The sequence below is a fragment of the Camelus dromedarius genome, chromosome 36 (assembly GCF_036321535.1).
Source record: "Camelus dromedarius isolate mCamDro1 chromosome 36, mCamDro1.pat, whole genome shotgun sequence".
Classification (NCBI taxonomy): domain Eukaryota; kingdom Metazoa; phylum Chordata; class Mammalia; order Artiodactyla; family Camelidae; genus Camelus; species Camelus dromedarius.
In genome coordinates, this window is record NC_087471.1 from 9,393,491 (window position 1) to 9,411,454 (window position 17,964).

General features: G+C 47.3%; 1 protein-coding gene across 1 annotated transcript in view; it reads right to left on the reverse strand.

The window, feature by feature from the left end:
* Positions 1-2,621: 2,621 nt before the first annotated feature.
* INTS9 (integrator complex subunit 9) overlaps positions 2,622-17,964 on the reverse strand; it is an 84,459-nt gene continuing 69,116 nt past the window's right edge. The window contains exons 11-17 of the mRNA XM_031442134.2: positions 17,107-17,167; positions 14,432-14,603; positions 13,012-13,136; positions 10,971-11,138; positions 5,371-5,469; positions 4,255-4,392; positions 2,622-3,324 (exon numbers count right to left, since the gene is read on the reverse strand). Coding sequence (XP_031297994.1) covers positions 3,148-3,324; positions 4,255-4,392; positions 5,371-5,469; positions 10,971-11,138; positions 13,012-13,136; positions 14,432-14,603; positions 17,107-17,167 — 940 coding nt within the window. The 3' untranslated portion in view covers positions 2,622-3,147. The remainder of the gene's footprint in view (positions 3,325-4,254; positions 4,393-5,370; positions 5,470-10,970; positions 11,139-13,011; positions 13,137-14,431; positions 14,604-17,106; positions 17,168-17,964) is intronic.

Below are 17,964 nucleotides of genomic sequence, written 5' to 3' on the forward strand. Positions count from 1 at the left end.
CCACGATTTGGTTGTGACTTCCTTCAGAATTGTAGCTGGTTACTTCTACCTCATTCTGGGTTCAAAAGAGAGTAATGTTATTTACCCCCAGTTCCACTGCAGTGCATCTGAGAACATCAGAGGTCTTCTGCCTTCCCACAGGGAGGCATGGAACAGTGAGACAACGTTCAGCTGTCCTCTGGCTGCAGGGGAAGAACAACCTGGGCCAGAGAGAAGTGGCCCCTTTCCTACCGCCGGTCTGCTTGGCTCCTGTGAACAAATGACTGTGCAGCTCTGGGGGCTTCTCCACCCTTCTCTCCATCGAGGCCGCGTTGCACAGGCGGCCCTCGTTTTGCTGTGCTTTGCAGATACTGCATTTCTTACAAATTGTAGGTCTGTGGCAGCCTTGCGTCAGGCAAGCCTGTCGGTGTGCCATTCCCCAGCAGCACTAATTTTTAATTAAGGTCTGTTCAGCTTTTTTTTTTCTTGAAATAATGCTCTTGCACATTTCATAGACTACAGTATAAACATAGCTTCTGTATGCACTGGGAAACCAGAAAATGCCTGTGCCTTGTTTTACTGCAGGGTTTGCTTTATTGTTGTGGTCTGGAACCAAACCAGCGGTATCTCCAAGGCATGCCTGTAGTTTGGAAAGGCCAACTTCTGTCTGTATTATAAGGCAACTGTGAGGGCCAAAATCCTCAAGCTGCTTCCGGGAGAGGAGCAGTTGTTACCTCTTCTTAAGAAATGGCTAACAGGCCCGTCTCCCCTCCCCAGCTCCTGACCCCTGATCCTCATGTACAATGTATGGTCAGGCAGAAGCCACAAACTTACCAGCTCTGTGTGTTTAAGAAAGTTAACCTCTATGCCTCAGTTTCCTCACCCAGCACCTGACTGTAGCCCTGCGGAGAGACGACCCTGGGCCAGGAGCACCCAGCTCAGCCATACCAGGATTTCTGACCCACAGAAACAGTGAGATAATAAATGTTTTGCTATTTTAAGCCACTAAATTTGGGGGTAATTTGCTACACAGCAATAGGTACACTACTTTGTAGAAAGATTGTGAGAAATAAGAAAATCAGGTTCCTCATCCCCATTTTAGTGGATTTTTAGTTACTGTTTAATCATTAGGATTTTTGGGGGGGAAATTTTTGTAAATGTCAGGCTCTTCACCAGGTCGGTGTCAACAGTCAGGGGGCTGCATTTCCAGTAACAGAGCTGCCATCAGTGGTATGACCCTAGCAGTGAAGGCAGGTCCCCATTTCTCCTGGGTCTTCTACAAACCAGCCTGGTCGGGCACCCTCAGCCCTGAACTCACGGCAGCCTTATTCATGACCGCTCTCCTGACATGCGAGAGGGCCAGCTCTAGATTTTCCCTCTGTTCTAGCAAATGCTTCTTCCTGCCTCTGGCTTCTGCCACTAGTAACTTGGTTAAAATCTTCATAATTTAATTATCTCCTGCTAACAGTTTATTGACTAATTTGTATTTACATACCGTTTGATCCCTCGAGAGGTGGTTACTAAAGAGACAGTGCTTTGGGATTGATTAAGCCCTTCACAGAAATCAAACTTGGACAAATTCAAGCCATGCCCGGACATAAGTTATTAGGAAAGTTAAGTGAAATAACCACTTTGATTTTATTCTGTGCTGCTTTGCATTTTTCAAGATGTCAAACACTTTAACAAAGAACTGAACTGCGTTTCCCTCGGGGGTTTGTTGGGAAGCACGCCTGCAGGTGCACGTTCCCCACCTCCTCCTCCTAAGAACAAAACTGTACTTTGGAGCCAAAGCACGTCCATCTCTTTTAACGGGAATCCTCCCCCACCGCTGAGGCTCCCACAGTGTATTGTGTAGACACAGCCAAGACCCCGTGGTTGGAATGACCTGCACCTTGGGGGACAGAGACCCACCGAAGCATTCCCGTGCCCACATCGGGCAAGTTGGAGATGGCAGAAACAAAGCTGCCTTTTTCCTCCTCCAATGGAGAACTCCTTCCAGGGGAAGGTCCAGTCCAGAGAGAACCGCAAGTCACCTCTCCATAAAACCTGCAGGCAGCTCTATGGCATTAGAGCTCTGGGGTCACTACGCCCCTTGGTGATGCTCAGCTGCTGGCCGAGCTGGAGGACTGACTGCTGACTGAATTGCAATCAGTCTGAGAAGGCTGTAAGCCTCCACTTCCGCTGTGGCCAGTTCCGAGGCCCGGGTGCTATCCCTGCCCCCCCCCCCCCCATTTTAATACTTGCAAAACTGGCAGGTGTGTTACAACGGCTGCTGCCTTAGAGTGGACGTAAGCTGGGCAACAACCTGTTTTAGACAATTCCGTTACTTCAAGTGCAGTAGTTTACTATTATCAGTGGGTCTCCAGGCATATAGGAGTTTAATGCTCAGCTGAATGCAAAGAATCCTGACGGACCAGGAGAAGCAGCGATGGGCCACATGGAGCCTGAGATGCTGGTTCAGGACCTCTGGAAGGTCAAGGCTGGTGAGCAGTCGGTGTTGGTGGTTTTCATAGTTTAAGAAATGTATTAATGCACATACCAAACTAAAACTTGTGTTTTCTAAGTTTATATTCTGTATATTTTCATATTTTTTCAGATACTAAGTGAATGTATAAATTATAGATTCAACAGAACACAGATACTTCTATAAAAAAATAAATTTTAGTAGCAAATGGGCTCACATTATATAAAATACCGATACATGGGTTCATTTTACTAGTTTTGGGGGTATCATCTTTCTTATGAGGCACAGCACTGTAGACGAGTAAATAACGAAGTCAAAGACTAGCTGCCCTGCCCGGGGCCTGTGAAGCCACAGACACCAGGCCACATATCATCCCTTTTTACTCCCCTCCCACCACTGTGCCCCTGGGAACCACTGTCACTCTCCTGCCGTCCTCAGCTCGCTGCCACCTCCCTTCCGGCTGCCCGAGAGCCAGGTCAGGAAGAAAACGAGTCCAGCTGGAAGGGGACACTCTCACCTGAAACAGTGCCACGGAGCCAGCCCGGGAGATCGCGGCCGTGACTCCTGGTCATGTCCCTCAGCAGCCGCTTCTTTTGTCCTCAAGCCTGAGGCCACCCCAGGGAGCAGCCTGGCCTCACGCCCCCCGCAGCCGGGGTGGGCCCTGCCGCGAAGGCTGGCAGGTTTCAGGAGGGAGGCGGCTCTACTCAGAACTTCTGTAGAAACTTGAGGACAAGGTCCCGCAGGCGCACCCTGAGCACCTCGTCATTGTCACAGATGATGTGGGTGGAATCTTCCTCAATCTGGATGAGCGTCTCTGCTTCCTGCAGCAGGACGATGTGGCCCTTGGCTGTGTCTTCCACCTTAATGTCACTGAAGCCGTGCTGCTCCAAAAGAAAAGGGGTGGGAGGATAGCTGAGCAACTGAACTCTAGAAATGATACTTCTAGACTTGGCTAAACTGAACATTCTAGAAGAAACTGGCGTTTTGGACACTTCTCGATACAATTCTTCAGACTAGTCACAGGACCTACTACAGCAAGAGAGTTCAACCAGCTTCATATACATTAAGTGAAGTCCCCAAATATGCTAATCTCATGCAAAACAGCAGAATTCCTAGGACCTGCTTAAGCTTTTGAGAGTTATTTGAGGGGCACATCCAGGCACCGGGTTCAGGAATCTGGGATGCTGGGCTGTGCATCACCAGCCTCCACACCATGCCTGAGGACCCTGGTTTAAAAAAGCTCCATCCTGTCCCAGGAAAACGCCATTCTTCACAGCAGGATACCAGACCGTGTCATGTGGCAGATCCCTCCCAAGGGAGAAGATAAGGCAGCAAACCAAGTATTTCTCCAGTGCTGCCTCTGATGCTCACTCAGAATATTCCTACGCAGCGGACATACAGTGGAGAAAGAAAAGAAGTGGAAAGAAGACTGATTTGTCTCAAAGGGACACAAGACAGGTAAAAAACAAGGCCTGGGGAGATTCTCGACACTTGGTTCTAGAAAGCTCAGCATCGTCTGGGGCAGGCACTGATAGTTCTCCTGCAGGAGGAGATGGGGCAGATATGGTCGGGGCAGTCGTCGGGGTCAGGTCCCAGGGTCAAGTCCTGGGTGAGCCAGGCAGAAGAATTAAACAAAGTCTTTCTGGGAAAGCAAGTTGTTTCAAGCTTAACTCCCGAGGAATCAGGTACTGGTGTGTCCACAGCCCACGGCGGGGGAAGTTCGGGGTGGGGTGATGCTTCCCGGAGGAGAAAGCAGCTGAGCAGCGGCAGGACGGACGGGGCCGTGCAGACAGTGTGCACTTAGCACTCACCTTCTCCAGGGTCTGCACAAACTGTTCCACGGGGATGGAGCCGCTCAGCAAAGGCTTCAGAACCTTGCAGTCTGGAATGTCATCACTCGGCCGCTTTCGCTTCTTCCCGCCCGTGGGCTGGGCGGGCCGGGGCGGGGGCTGGCGCGGGAGGAAAACGGGGAGCAGCAGAGGTCAATGCGGGCCCCTGGGGCTCCAGCTAGATTCCCACACAGCACAAACAAGCTAAAGCCAAACTAGCCACCCAGAATCCGTGTCTTATTTGGTGTAGATGTCTCCTCTTAGCGTGCTCCATGTGTAATTTTCAATCAGTTCAGAACTGTCTGAGTAGATTCTTAGTAAGCGTCCTGGCAGCTGCAGGTAGAGCAACAGGACAGCGGCCAAGGACACTGGCTGTGGGGACAGATTGGCTGGTTTTAATCCTGGTTCTGGAGCCTTTCACAAGAAAGTGAAGGTCAGAGAAACTGCCTATAAACTGGGGGTAATAAGGGAATGTGGTGAGGATTAAGTCAGACAGCTGAGAACCAGCGGGGTCCAGACATCATGCAGGGGCACCAGAGCGACACCGCCCAACCCTGAAAGGGGTTCTCGGGGCGGGGGGGCGGGGGGGGTGGGAAACGTGCCGTGATGTGAGGGGAGGGAGGTGCCCAGGCCTCCAGGCCCTGCCTGCCTCCTGCAGGTCTGTTGTGTTTCGGGGCCTCCCATGGGAAGGTGGGCCCCCCAGCCCCCGCCCTGCGGCCCCCAGTCTCAGGGTGGCCGACTGGTAAGAGCCTGTCTAATAGCGTGTGGCTGGGGGGCTCTGAGGGATGCTGACGCGCTTGGAGCTGAAAACGGCACTCGGGACCGGTGGCCCTGTCCCTGTGGGTAGTCACTTCTCTTCCCTTTTCTCTCCGAGGCACGTGGCCAGAGGAGTAAGTATGGGGAGTGTGTACGTGGTGCGCCTCTGTTGCAGACCGAATCCCTTGCGTAGCCTGTTCTCCGGTGTCTGCTAGTGTGGGAGGCCCCGTCCCGGGGGCCTGGACTGCCAGCACCTTCTTGGCAGGAAGGGGTCTAGTGTCACAGGCCCCAGAGGCTCATCGTGGATTCGAGCCCAACCCCCCATCCCCCCCGCGGCGGTACCTGAAGGACGTGCTTGTTATCTTTCGTGTGCAGCACGGCCGACACGGTTGCCAGGGAAATGCCAGGCTTAATCTCCATGGGCACCAGCGAATCCGCGAGCTGGGAGCAAGCAGAGGGGTTTCAGTCAGGCTCACTGTGAAGTGGGGGGAGCCACTGTGCCATCCAGAGTCGGGAGGCCACGCTGGGCTGCAGCGCCACCCACCGCAGAGCTCAGGGACGGGTGGTGAGCCCCCCAGGGTCCGCTCACCAAGGCCACCGGGCTTGCAGCGCCACACGCCCCTGCCAGCCTGGTGGAGAAGTACCAGGCAGGTGTCGGAGCCAAGCCTTGAAGGGCTACCATCATGCATGCTCTTTTCTTCTAAATTTTTATTTACATCGCTGTAGGCTAAAATCACCAAGTAACTTTAAGAAAGAAGGTTAAAAAACTTAATTTTTAATAAAAAATACACCCCCTGCACACACGTAACTGCAGTGCAGAAAGGAGGTGAGCTCGTTCAGCCACAAGCACACCGGTGCTGGCAAGCGCCCTTCTGGAATTCTCCCTCTGGTCTATTAATGCAGGGGTTCACCTGCCCACCGGGGGGCTGGCAGCAGCCCCAAGACCCCGTGGACCCCACAGCCAGCTGTGCTGGGCCCCAGCACCGCCCACCAGTGGGCCAGCTGCCTCTGCACCAGGCAGAGGCTGGCAGTAAACTGGGCTAGTGGCCAGCCCCACCTCCCAGTGTGTCCACAGCCGTCAGCTTGGCCATAACAGAAGGGCCCACATGGCCCTCAGAGAAGACACCCCAGAGGGGAGTGTGCTGCTAGGCCCCACAGGATGTCTCCTACAAAAGTCCCGTTCTCAAAGATTGGGAAATGTAACTGACTTCTCTAATACATAGAAATAAAAACAGAATTAGGCAAAAGGAGGAGGCAGGAATGTGTTACAAAGGAACAAAATAAAACCCCAGAACACAGCAAAGAGGGTAGGTACAAGCAATTTCCCTGATAAAAAGAGTTGAAGGTAATGATCACAAGGATGCTTAATGAACTCGGGAGGAGAATGGATGAATGAAGACAATGAGAAGTTAGAAGATTTTAACAAAGAGTTAGAAAATACAAAGAACCAAATAGAGCTGAAGAATACAATAACTGAAATGAAAAATACACTAGAAGGAATCAAGAATAGACTGATAGATGAGACGGAGGACAGATCCATGCACTGGAAGGTGGAGTAGTGAAAATCACCCAAGCTAAACAGAAAAAAGGTAAAAAAAGATCCTTTAAGAGACTTCTGGGACAATACCAAGTGCATTAACATTCACATTATAGGGAACCTAAAAGGAGAAGAGAGAGAGAGGCGGGCAGAGAACTATTTGAAGAGGTAACAGCTGAAAACCTACCTAACCTGGGAAAGTAAACAGACGTGTAGGTCCAGAGAGTCCCAAATAAGATGACCCAAAGAGGTCCACACCAAGATGTACTGTAATTAAAACGGCACGAATTAAAGATAAAGAATCTTAGAAGCAGCAAAGGAAAAGTAACTACATACAAGGGGAGCTCCCATAAGACTACTAGGTGATTCTTCAGGACAGAAGAGAGTGGGACAACACATTTAAAGTGATGAAAACCTGACAAACCAGAACACTCTTCCTGGCAAGCCTCTCGTTCAGATCTGAGGGAAAGATAGAAGAGCTTTACAGACAAGCAGAAGTTCAGCATCACTGAACCGTCTTTGTAAGAAATGTTAAAGGGGCTTTTGATCTTGGCCAGAAGGCCGAGAATTCAAAACCTGTACCTCTTGGGGAGGAATGGAAATGCCAGCAGCCTTGACTGTGGTAGTGGTTTCTCTGGTGTGTACACACATCCAGCCAAATTCATCCAGTTGTACATCTGAAATCTGTGTGGTTTCCTGTTCAGCAACCACACCACAATAAAGGTGTTAAAAAAATACAGGGGCTTTTCTAAGTGGAAAAGAAAAGGTCACAGCTAGAAGTATGAAAATTACAAAAGAAAAAACCTCATTGATGAAGGCAAACATATAGTAAAGGTAGCAGATCAATCACTTTTAAAGCTAGTAGGAAGGTTAAAAGACACAAAAAAGCAAAATCCTCTGTATCTGCAATAAGTAGCTAAGGGATGCACAAAAGAGATGTAAAATATGAAGTAAAAACCATTAAATGTGGGGGAGGGCAGTAAAACTGCAGGGCTGTTAGAATGCACTGGAATTTAAGAGATCATTCACTTAAAATAATCACATCTGTAGGTTTTTATATATAAATCTCATGGTAACTACAAACCATGAATCTATAATACAAACAAAAAGATAAAGGAATACCAATGTAACACTAAAGATAATCACAAGGGAAGAGAGCAAAAGAACAGAACATAAAAGAACTACAAAACAGAAAATAATAAAATGGCAGTAAGGACATACCTATCAATAATTATTTTAAACGTAAATGGACTAAATTTGCCAATCAAAAGACAGGGTACTGAGTAGACTGGAAAACAAGACCCATCTATATGCTGCCTGTAAGAGACTCATTTCAGAAACAGGACACACACAGACTGAAGGTAAAGGGTTGGAAAAAGATGTTTCATGCAAATGGAAATGAAAAGCAATCTGGAGTAGCTATATACATATCAGACAAAATAGAGTTTAAGACAAAGACTGTAATAAAAGACAAAGAAGGGCATTACATAGTGATAAACAGGTCAATCCAGCAAGAAGATATAATATAAATGTATACGCACCTAACACAGAAGCTCCAAAATCTATTAAAGCAAACGTTAATGGACTTAAAGGGAGAAACTGAAAGCAATATAATAAAGTGAGAGACTTTAGCACCCCATTTACATCAACGAACAGATCATCCAGACAGAAAATCAATAAGGAAATACTGGCCTTAAAATGACAATTTAGACCAAGTGGACTTAAGAGATACATAATATTCCATCCCAAAGCAGGAGAGCACACGTTCAGGTGCATATGGAACAGTCTGTAGAATAAATCACATGCTCAGCCACAAAACAAGTGTTGGTAGATTTAAGAAGACTGAAATCATATCAAGCATCTTTTCCAACAACAATGCTATGAAACTAGAAATCAACTATATGAAACTTCAAAAATTACAAACATGTGGAGGCTAAACAATATGCTATTGAGTAACCAATAGATCACTGAAGAAATCAAAGAAGAAATTGAAAAATACCTTGAGACAAATGAAAATGTAAACACAATGACCCAAAACCTATGCAGTGTAGAAAGGCAGTTCTAAGAGATGTTTATAGTGATACAAGCCTACCTCAGGAAACAAGAAAAATCTCAGATAAACAAGCTAATCTTACCCCTAAAAGAACTTAGAAAAAGAAGAAAAAACAGAAAGCAAAGTTCAGATCAGAGCAGAAAGAGACAAATAAATAAGATCAATAAAACTAAGAGCTGGTTATTTGAAAAGGAAAGTGAAATTCATAAACCTTTAGTGAGACTCATCAAGGAGAGAGGGGCCAAATAAAGCCAGCAATGAGAGAGAAGTTAAAAGCAACACCACAGAAATACAAAGGACTGTAAGAGATTACTATCAACAATTACATGTTAGTATGATGGACAACCTATAAGAAATGTATAAATTCCTAGAAACATACACTCTCCCAAGACTAAATCAGGCAGAAATAGAAAATACAAACAGACCAATTACTAGATAACTTCATGTCTGAATTCTACCAAAAATTTAAAGAGTTAACACCTATCCTTCTCAGACTATTCCAAAATATTGAGGAGGGAGGAATACTTCTAAACTCATTCTACAAGGCTAGCATCACCCTGAAACACAAACCAGACAAAGCATTAAAAAAGAAAATTATAGGCCAATATCACTGATGAAAACAGATGCAGAAATTCTCAACAGATTATCAGCAAACCAAATTCAAAAGGATCATACACCACGATCAAGTGGGATTTATCCCAGGGATGGAAGGATAAGGATAGTTCAAAATCCCAAAATAGTCAATGTGATAGATACACCACATTAACAGAAGAATAAAACTAACATGATCATCTTAATACACACCAAAAAAGCTTTTGACAAAACTCAACATGGATTCATGATAAAAGCTCTTAACAAAGTGGGGATAGCGGGGACATAGTAAAGGCCATATATGACAAGCCCACAGATAACATCATACTCAACAGTGAAAAGCGGCAAGCATGTCCTCTAGGATAAGGGACAATATGAGGGTGCTCACCCTCAACACTTTTATTCAACACAGTATGGGAAGTCCTAGCCACAGCAATCAGGTAAGTGAAAGAAATAAAAGGAATTCAAACTGGAAAAGAAGAAGTAAAACTATTGCTGTTTGCAGATGACATGATACTATATAGAGAAAATCTTAAAGACACAACCAGAAACTGTTAGAAGTAATAAATGAATTCAGTAAAGTTTAGGCTACAAAATTAATATGCAGAAATCTGCTGCATTTCTATCCACTACCAACAAACTATCGGAAAGAGAATTAAGAAAACAGTCTCATTTACGACTGCATCAAAAAGAATAAAACACCTAGGAATAAATCCAACCGAGGAGGGAAAAGACCTGTACTTGGAAAACTCTAAGACACTGGTGAACAAAACCAAAAACACAAATAAATGGAAAGATCTACTGTGCTCACAGATGGAAAGAATGAATATTATTAAAATAATCACACTTCCCAAGGCAAAGTGTAGATTCAGTGCACTTTCCATCCCACCCGCCCATTGATGGCACCTGGTCGAGCTCCGCCCCCAGCCTCTGTCAGGGTCACGGGAGTGGGCAACATTCAGGGGATCAGACTTCAAGTCCGAGATCTGGATACTCTCCTGAGCTCCAGGGGAATCTGGGGACTCTGCTTCTGATAGTAAATTTTCCTCCCTCTTTTTCCTGTTTGTTCAAAACGTGTTCAAGCGTCTGGAGAGGCAAGAGGAAGCCAGAGCGGCCTCCTTCAGAGCCCTGCACACTGTCACCGCGGGCGCCGGGCCACGGGCCTCCTCTCACCCTCCCTCGCGCCCAGCGTACCTCAACTGTCCGGCACGCGCGACATACTTTTTAACTTTTTCCCTATTAAAACATGCTCAGATTTCATATAACTAAAAAGATTTAGACTTCACTGGAATAAAACCTTTATGTTACACTAAAATGCGTGCAAATAATGAAGTTTACATTCCTTACTTTTTGGTTACTCTTATCTCCTTCATCTGTCTCTGGCTGTGGTGAAACTTGCCCCTCACTCATCCCGGAGGCCCAGGATGGAGGAGCACGCCCACAGCCCGAAGGCGGTCAGGCCAGAGTGGGCCCCCGCATTTCCGTTCTCGGGGCTCTGCCTGCGCGCTGGCCTCCGGGACCCCCCGCCCCACCTTCAGGCCAGCGGCGCTCGGCGGGCCTGATGCTAACGGCTGTCACTCATTGCCTGACAAATGAGCGGCTCTGGAAACCCCACCTCTCTTCCCAGTTACCTGCTTAAGGGTCTATGTGCTTTGGTTCATCCCCGTGTGACACAAACTCCGCAGAACGCCGCCCACCGGGACGGTCTCCCAGAGACGCGGGCGGAACCCCGGGGGTGGCCCCGCAGCGCGGGGCGCTCACCTCCGGCATGATCTCGATCTTCTCGTAGCGACGCCGGAAGGGCAACGCCAGGACCTCGGCGCGCCGGTAGGACATGGCAGGCGGCTGGCAGTCAATCATCAGGTCCACCCTGTGGGACTGCGCTGGGGGCGGCTGCGTGTACTGCTCGGGACAGACCACGTGGAGCGGCTGGGGACCGGCGGGAAGAAACAGGCCGTGAGGCAGAGCGCCAGGCCCAGCCCGATATTTCTCCCTGCCTGAACTCTCATCCTCCCAGCGAGCAAAGCCGGGGGGAACAAGGATAAACATTCCAGGGAAAACCTGACCAGCCAGCCATGTGGATGAGCGAGGGGTTTACTGCCTGGGTTTGCACGTGTTTTTATTTTTTCATTATATTTAAGTCTCTTGGATGGTGGCCTCCTCAAACTGGTCTCTGAGCCCCTTGAGGGCAATCTTCTTGTCACTCACTGTCACCGACTGGTACTGCTACTGGCTGACTAGGAAGAGCTGTGCCTTTCTGTGCTAGCTGGGCTTTCTGGGGTGCGCGTTTCTCCTGGTGTCTGCAGGTCCACTGGTGTTAGGCAGTGGGCAAGGGTCAGGCCATAGCCTCAACTGTGTATGACACACTGAGTCAGGGACAGGTTTCTCTTCTTTTTTCTTCTTCTTTTTCTTTTTTTTTTTTTAAACAAAATATCTCTATTTATTATCTTGCGAGAAAAAGAATTAGTAAGCCAATGTTTACTTTGGACAGATACCACCCAACTGCAAACCGACCCTGGCACCCAGAGAGTCACTGTATTGTCACTGCTTTTACTTAAGAGACTGGACCAGGACTCAAGTTCCCCGAAGAACGAGGCTTCCAACAGGCCTGACAGGTTGCATTTCCAACAGTGCCTGCTCTTTAGGACTGTCCCCTCTCCTCCTCCTCAGACTGCCTTCTGCTCTCCTTCCTGACCCGTCAGCATCTTGTAATTCTGTCTCAAAGCCAGTTGACTCCACAGCCATCGCCTGAGGACTCTCCCCAGGCTGTCCTCGCCCTGGCTCGGGGACTGCGTGTGAAGTTACTCAGGAATGAAAACAACAAACTCTTCACCGTCCCTTCCAGCCTACTGATGGGCACACAGTGGGCTGTAAATCACTCATGTAAACCAAGCCGGTGAACTGCTCTGTGTCTAGAGAAAGCCCGTGTGCTGGTGGTCACCACCCGCTCCCTCTGCGCTCCCGAGGCCTCCAGCTTTCTGTTTCATGTTATCCCTTCCTTAGACTTTCATGTCAGTGCCTCTCCTCCTGAGGTCAAAGGTTCTGTAAAGAGGAGGAAAGCGAACTCCTGACCCAGGCCAGGAAGCGAAGGGACCTAAGCACGCCTCGCTGACAGACCAGGTGCCAGGGCCCCTCAGGGCCCCTCAGCGCCCACGTGAGGTCCCGGGACATCAGAAACCTTCCTCTCGCCTGTTCTGAGCTGTCTTCCTCACCGCCAACCCCACCCCTCCAACCGCCCACCGGGGACCACTGGGTGCTAAGTGGCCTGGGGCGGTCAGCTCTTCTCCCCCATTCTCCCTCCTCATCTCTGGAGCAGATCCTCCTCCTTTCACCCAGACTGCTCCCTCCCTTTCTCTAGGGCAGGACACGCAAAATAAAAAAACAAAAGCACTAGCAAAAACCGAACTGAAACAAACCACTGACAGAAAGCATCCCTACACGGCTTGTGGGCCTAGCCCACGTGTACCACAAGGGCTCAGTCCGTGTTTCAGTTCAGCTGTCTTTCAGCATGATGAGTATGTTTCTATAATGATTTCTTGGGGGGGTAGGGGACACTTTGCTTTTAACTGGACACAAATGGTCCTCATAAATGATAGGCTGTTCACGCTTTCTTTTCCTGCCACCTCTGATTTCTAGAGCAGAAATGTCTTTCACGGGGTGCAGCTACTAGTCTGGAGTCTGGAGGACAGGGGTCCCAGCACCCTGCAGACCCTCAAGGGGGGAGGAAGACAAGAGGGGCAGCGAGACCTCCCCCACCACTGCAGGACCCCCGGGGTGCCACCAACAGAGTTTCCTTCTTTACCTGCACTTCTTTGAGCAGCTTTGACACCTGGATGAAATTCAGTCGTGTATCAATGGGGCAATAGATGCACTTCATGGCCAAGGGCTGGTAGGGAGCCAGCGCTTCCAGGTATGAGAAGTCAGGTTCTAAGGAGAGAGCAAGAGAAAAAATGTAAATGCAGACGACAGAGGAGTGGACAAGTGGAGCAGGGACGGGATGGGGTGAGCCAGGAAAGGCCAGATTCCTTATCAGAGAGAGAGAGCAGTGACTTACGACTAAGGAGAGGGGAGGCTAGACTGGGTGCGGTGGGGTGGATGTGGAACTGCAGGGATGGGTGTGGGCTCTAGGTTTTCAACACAGATGGAGGGATGGATAAGACAAGTAAGTAAAGGGGGAGAAAGGAAAGCTTCTCTCTACAACCAAATGCCAACAAATAAATGTTAAGAAAATGATGAAATGGAAGGAGGAAACACCATTTGGCAATCATTACAGCAATAATTTACTCAGACGAGCATCGTCAATAGATGCTAGAAGAAGTCAGACAAACATCTGGGGAAGACCAAGACAAGTACCCAGTCCCAGCGTCCCCGCAAGATACTGATCCAACACAGAAGCGGTAACTTGGCAGTGTAGAGCCCTGGACAGCCACGCGGCCCCGGCGCTCAGATAACCCCGGCTTGCAGACAAATCACAGGCTGCCTGCTTGACAGGGTGCCCCCGGGAGGGAAAAACGGACTGTGACCCCAAGTCGACAAGGTGCTTGTGCTGAGACAGTGCTGCTCCGTCAGCAAAGCCAGCGCAGTGTGCCAGGAAGCACCCCTGCCGGATGGGCCAGCGTGTCCTCCCCCGACCCGCTTCCTGCGGTGGCCTGGCAGGGGCTGCCCACCTCGGGCCAAAAGCACTGGCCCAGTCCTGGGCGCAGAACAGATCTTAGTTCCCAACAGTCTGTGTCCTGTGAAGACACCACTTCCTACAGCCCCCAGGCTTCCTCTCACCCCCCCTCCCCCGCCCAGGCTTCCTCTCCCCCCAGGCTTCCTCTCCCCCCAGGCTTCCCCTCATCCCCTTAGGCTTCCTCGCCACCCCCCCCAGGCTTCCTCCCCCATCACAGGAACTCACCTGGTGAACTCAGGATAACTGATAGAAATTCCAGAGTTTTAAATGACTACCCCTCCAGGGGATCCTGTTTCCCCAAGAAGAACCCCCCCCCCCCAAATGAGGCCAGCACAGGCTGCCTGGGGGGGGGATAACTGGACTTTTTGCTTTGTTCTTACCTTCTCCCTTCTGCTTTCTTTACCCTTGGGTATTTACAACAGAATAGTGTTCATATTTACGCCTCACTGTCAAATTCTTTCCCGGGTCTCTAGCTGGTAGGTACATCCTACCAGGCACTCAGGGGTGGTCCCAGGGGAAAGGGCAGGGTTTTGTTTGTTGGCTCACTTACCTGTGAATATGACGGTGTTGAGACTAGACTTTCCCCAGAGCTCCATGAAGTGGACCACGTCCCCGAACCGGAGGGAAGGGTGTCCGGTGAAGACCACACACGGCTGCCTGAAGTCATTGCTGAAGTCTCCATGGATGCTGGGATAGTGCTTCAGCTTGTTGGTCTGAATGAGCTAGAATACGTATAAAAAGCACGTGAAGAGATGTTAGCCAGCCCAGGAAGGAAGAACCACAGCATGGGAAAGTGAGCAGAACAAAACAAAAAACACAAGACAACTGCATTAAAATTAGCCAGAGATCCAAATTTTTCACCTACAATGTGACTTTCTCAAAAGATGGGATCTTTGGGTCAAAATACCATACTTAACGGAAACTTTTATTCAGGTTGTTATGGCCTGACTCTAACCCTTCCTTGATAGTTTCTTCACTCCCAGCCCCATGCCCAGAAGTCCCCGTATCAGTTACTGTTGGAAGTACAAGTAACCTTCCCCAACTGTGTGCATGGACGGGATAAGAACGGTCAGGATGGAGCAGTCACCGCACTCCCACCTTCCTTCCAAGTTATACACAAATAAAACTGACAGTCTTCATCACCTGTCTGGCCAGAATCATTACTTGCCCCGGTTAAATGGGTGAGCGGCTGACTTAAAGGACCATAGGACTAGTTCTGCTGTATCCACAGATGTCAAGGAGATAAACAGGATGCTAAGAATGGCAGCAGGTCTCTGCATATATCTTAAGTCACTTTTTAGGCAAACTAAGATAAATTCATCTTTTTTTTTTGCCAATTGGATCTACTTTTCCAGCTGATTTAATACTTTTGACCATCCAGAACTACCATTGTGCTGATTTAAGGTCCAAACTGTACAGGCAATGAAGCTGCAGGGTGGGAATTCTGCAGAGCAATTGATTATCAGCACTAAAGGCAGAACTGTATTTTCCCATGGGCACTGACCACACAGTACTGACTACCAAATCCATCACGCCCTAATATTGACAAGTGCGTTTCTGGAAGGCTGACTGCAGTCATGGTCTTTCCATGTTCCTGACTGTAAATGGGACAAAGGTCATCGTGACAGACATGTGGGTAAGACGGTGGGAACACCTTTAGAGAACCAGTTTTAAAGAAAGGTGAACTGTTATTAGGGGAGTGTAAAACAGACTTTCAGTGGCAAAGCCCACTGTAAAGTATGTTTTGCTACACTTAATTTTCTGACATTATTACATTTCCAGCCTGAATTTCACTGTAGTAACGACAGAGCTTGCAAAACCCTTGGCTGCTGTAAGAGAGTTATGAGGACTGCAAATAACTGCCTCAAATCCTTCCAAGTGACGTTCTGCTTCAGGAAAGACCTGTCCTTTGGAGGAGGAAAAGAGTGGTCAAATTTAAAATAATGAGCAGTACATCTGTTGCAATTTACTTGAGCCAAATAGTTAATTGTATAAGAAATAAGTCAACTAAATCCCTATACTTAAGCACCTGCACAGACATCTCTAACTTGATGAAATTTTTACAAACTGAAAACGTCCATGTTCCCATAGATAGATTAAGGAACAGCGTTACCACCTCCTCAGAAATCCCCCTTTGTCCCCTTCCAGGTACCACTGCCCCCACTGCTACCTCCAGGACACCCACTATCCTGGCTTCTAATATCACAGATTAGTTCTGTGTGTGTTTGAATTTTTATACAAATAAAGTCATGCCATATCTACTCTTTTGTATCTGGCTTCATTCACTTATTACGTTATGTTTGTGAAATTGATCTACATTGCTGCATATAACTGGAGTTCCTTCATTCTCTTTGATGTAGTGTATGGCACTGTGTGAATACACCACAAAACCCATCCGAGCGTTGATGGGCATTTGGGAACATGTCAGCACTAATACCAAGAGGGCCATGAAGGCTTCTGTGCATCTCTCTTGGGGACACACCTGCATTTATTTCTGTTCCGTATAGATTTCAGGAATGAAACTGCTGAGGCACAGAGGATGTCACAGTCCTATGCTCGGCTTTAGCAGATACTGTCAGTTATCTCAAAGTGCTTATACCAATGTAAACATCCTTTTAAAAAAAAATAACAAAAAACTGGGAGCAGCTCTACTGTCCAGTAGCAAGGGAACAGTTAAGTGCATTACAGTATGTTCATGTGATACACCATGGAATATTAGGCAGTAGAAAAATAAATGAGGCACACAGAAAAATGCCCATGATACCCTGTTTGGTGAAAGAACCAGTGGAAAAAAATAGTCATATAAAAACACTCACTGGTTCTGAGGAAGGGGGAATTTTTCTATTTTCTAAACTGAATTGTTATCTTTATCATTAAAAACTTACATCAGTGATAGACATAACTAACTGAAAGGAGAAAGTAAGTAAAAGACTACGTAAATCTGGTATGCAAAAAGGTCAGCAGACACTGGAATAAAATTCCTCGCTTGGTCAATAAAACAGAGGTAGGCTACTAACAGAATGATATACTGGTCATATAATGTTATAATAAGAAGAGAAAGTGATGAATCTTGAGTGAGAATACTTCGCTGCCATCTTACAAGGGAAACCAAGTGCTGTATCAGTTTACCTTGGGATTTTTAAAATTTAATGACCTGCTATCTCTACCCACATCCATTTATCTACATTTATTTCTTACACTGATCCAGTAACTGCATTTTCTTACCTCTGCATGAGGAAAAGGCGGTTCTGGGAGATATACCTTAGTCTGTTTGTTGTGACAAAGCCTTTTTAAAAGAGGAAAAACATCAGCATGTTAGGTCAGGGCGCATGGTGGCATCTGTTGCCACCTAGTGGTAGCAGAGCAAATTCTGAATACTGAAGCTTATTGATAATTTTCCTGCCAATGAATATCATTGTGAATAAAAGCCAGTATTTGCGGAGTATTCAGGACATAAGTCTCTTGTGAGCATTTATTTATTTGTTTGTTTGTTTGTTTTGTTTTTAATTTTTTTTAATTTGGGGGGGTAATTAGGTTTATTTATTTTAATGGAGGTACTGGGGATTGAACCCTTGACCTCATGCATGCCAGGCATGCACTCAGCCATTGAGCTATACCCTCCCTCCGTGAGCATATTTTTAACCTCTGAAATTCCTCAATGTATTTTTTCTTAAAAAAAATAAGCTTCCTATTTTGGAGTAATTTTAGATTTACAGAAAAGTTGCAAAGACAGTACAGAGTTCTCGTGTACCTTTCACCTGATATCCCCTAAGTTAACACCTTGCATAACCCCGATATGTCTGTTAAACTAAGAAGTTAACATTAATACATTACAATTAACTAACCTCTAGACTTTACTCAGGTTTCATGTTTCCACTAATGCTCTTTTCTGTTCCATGATCCAATCCAAGAAACCATACTGCATTTAGCTGTGATGAATTTTGAGGAGAATGTGATATGCTTATTTTCAGAGACATGGCTTTCTGTTTTATACGTGCACTGTTTCATTAATAGCAGAACTGGGAACTCAAACTGGAGAGGAACTAATCTCTCCAGTAACTCCATCTCAATCTACAGACACTG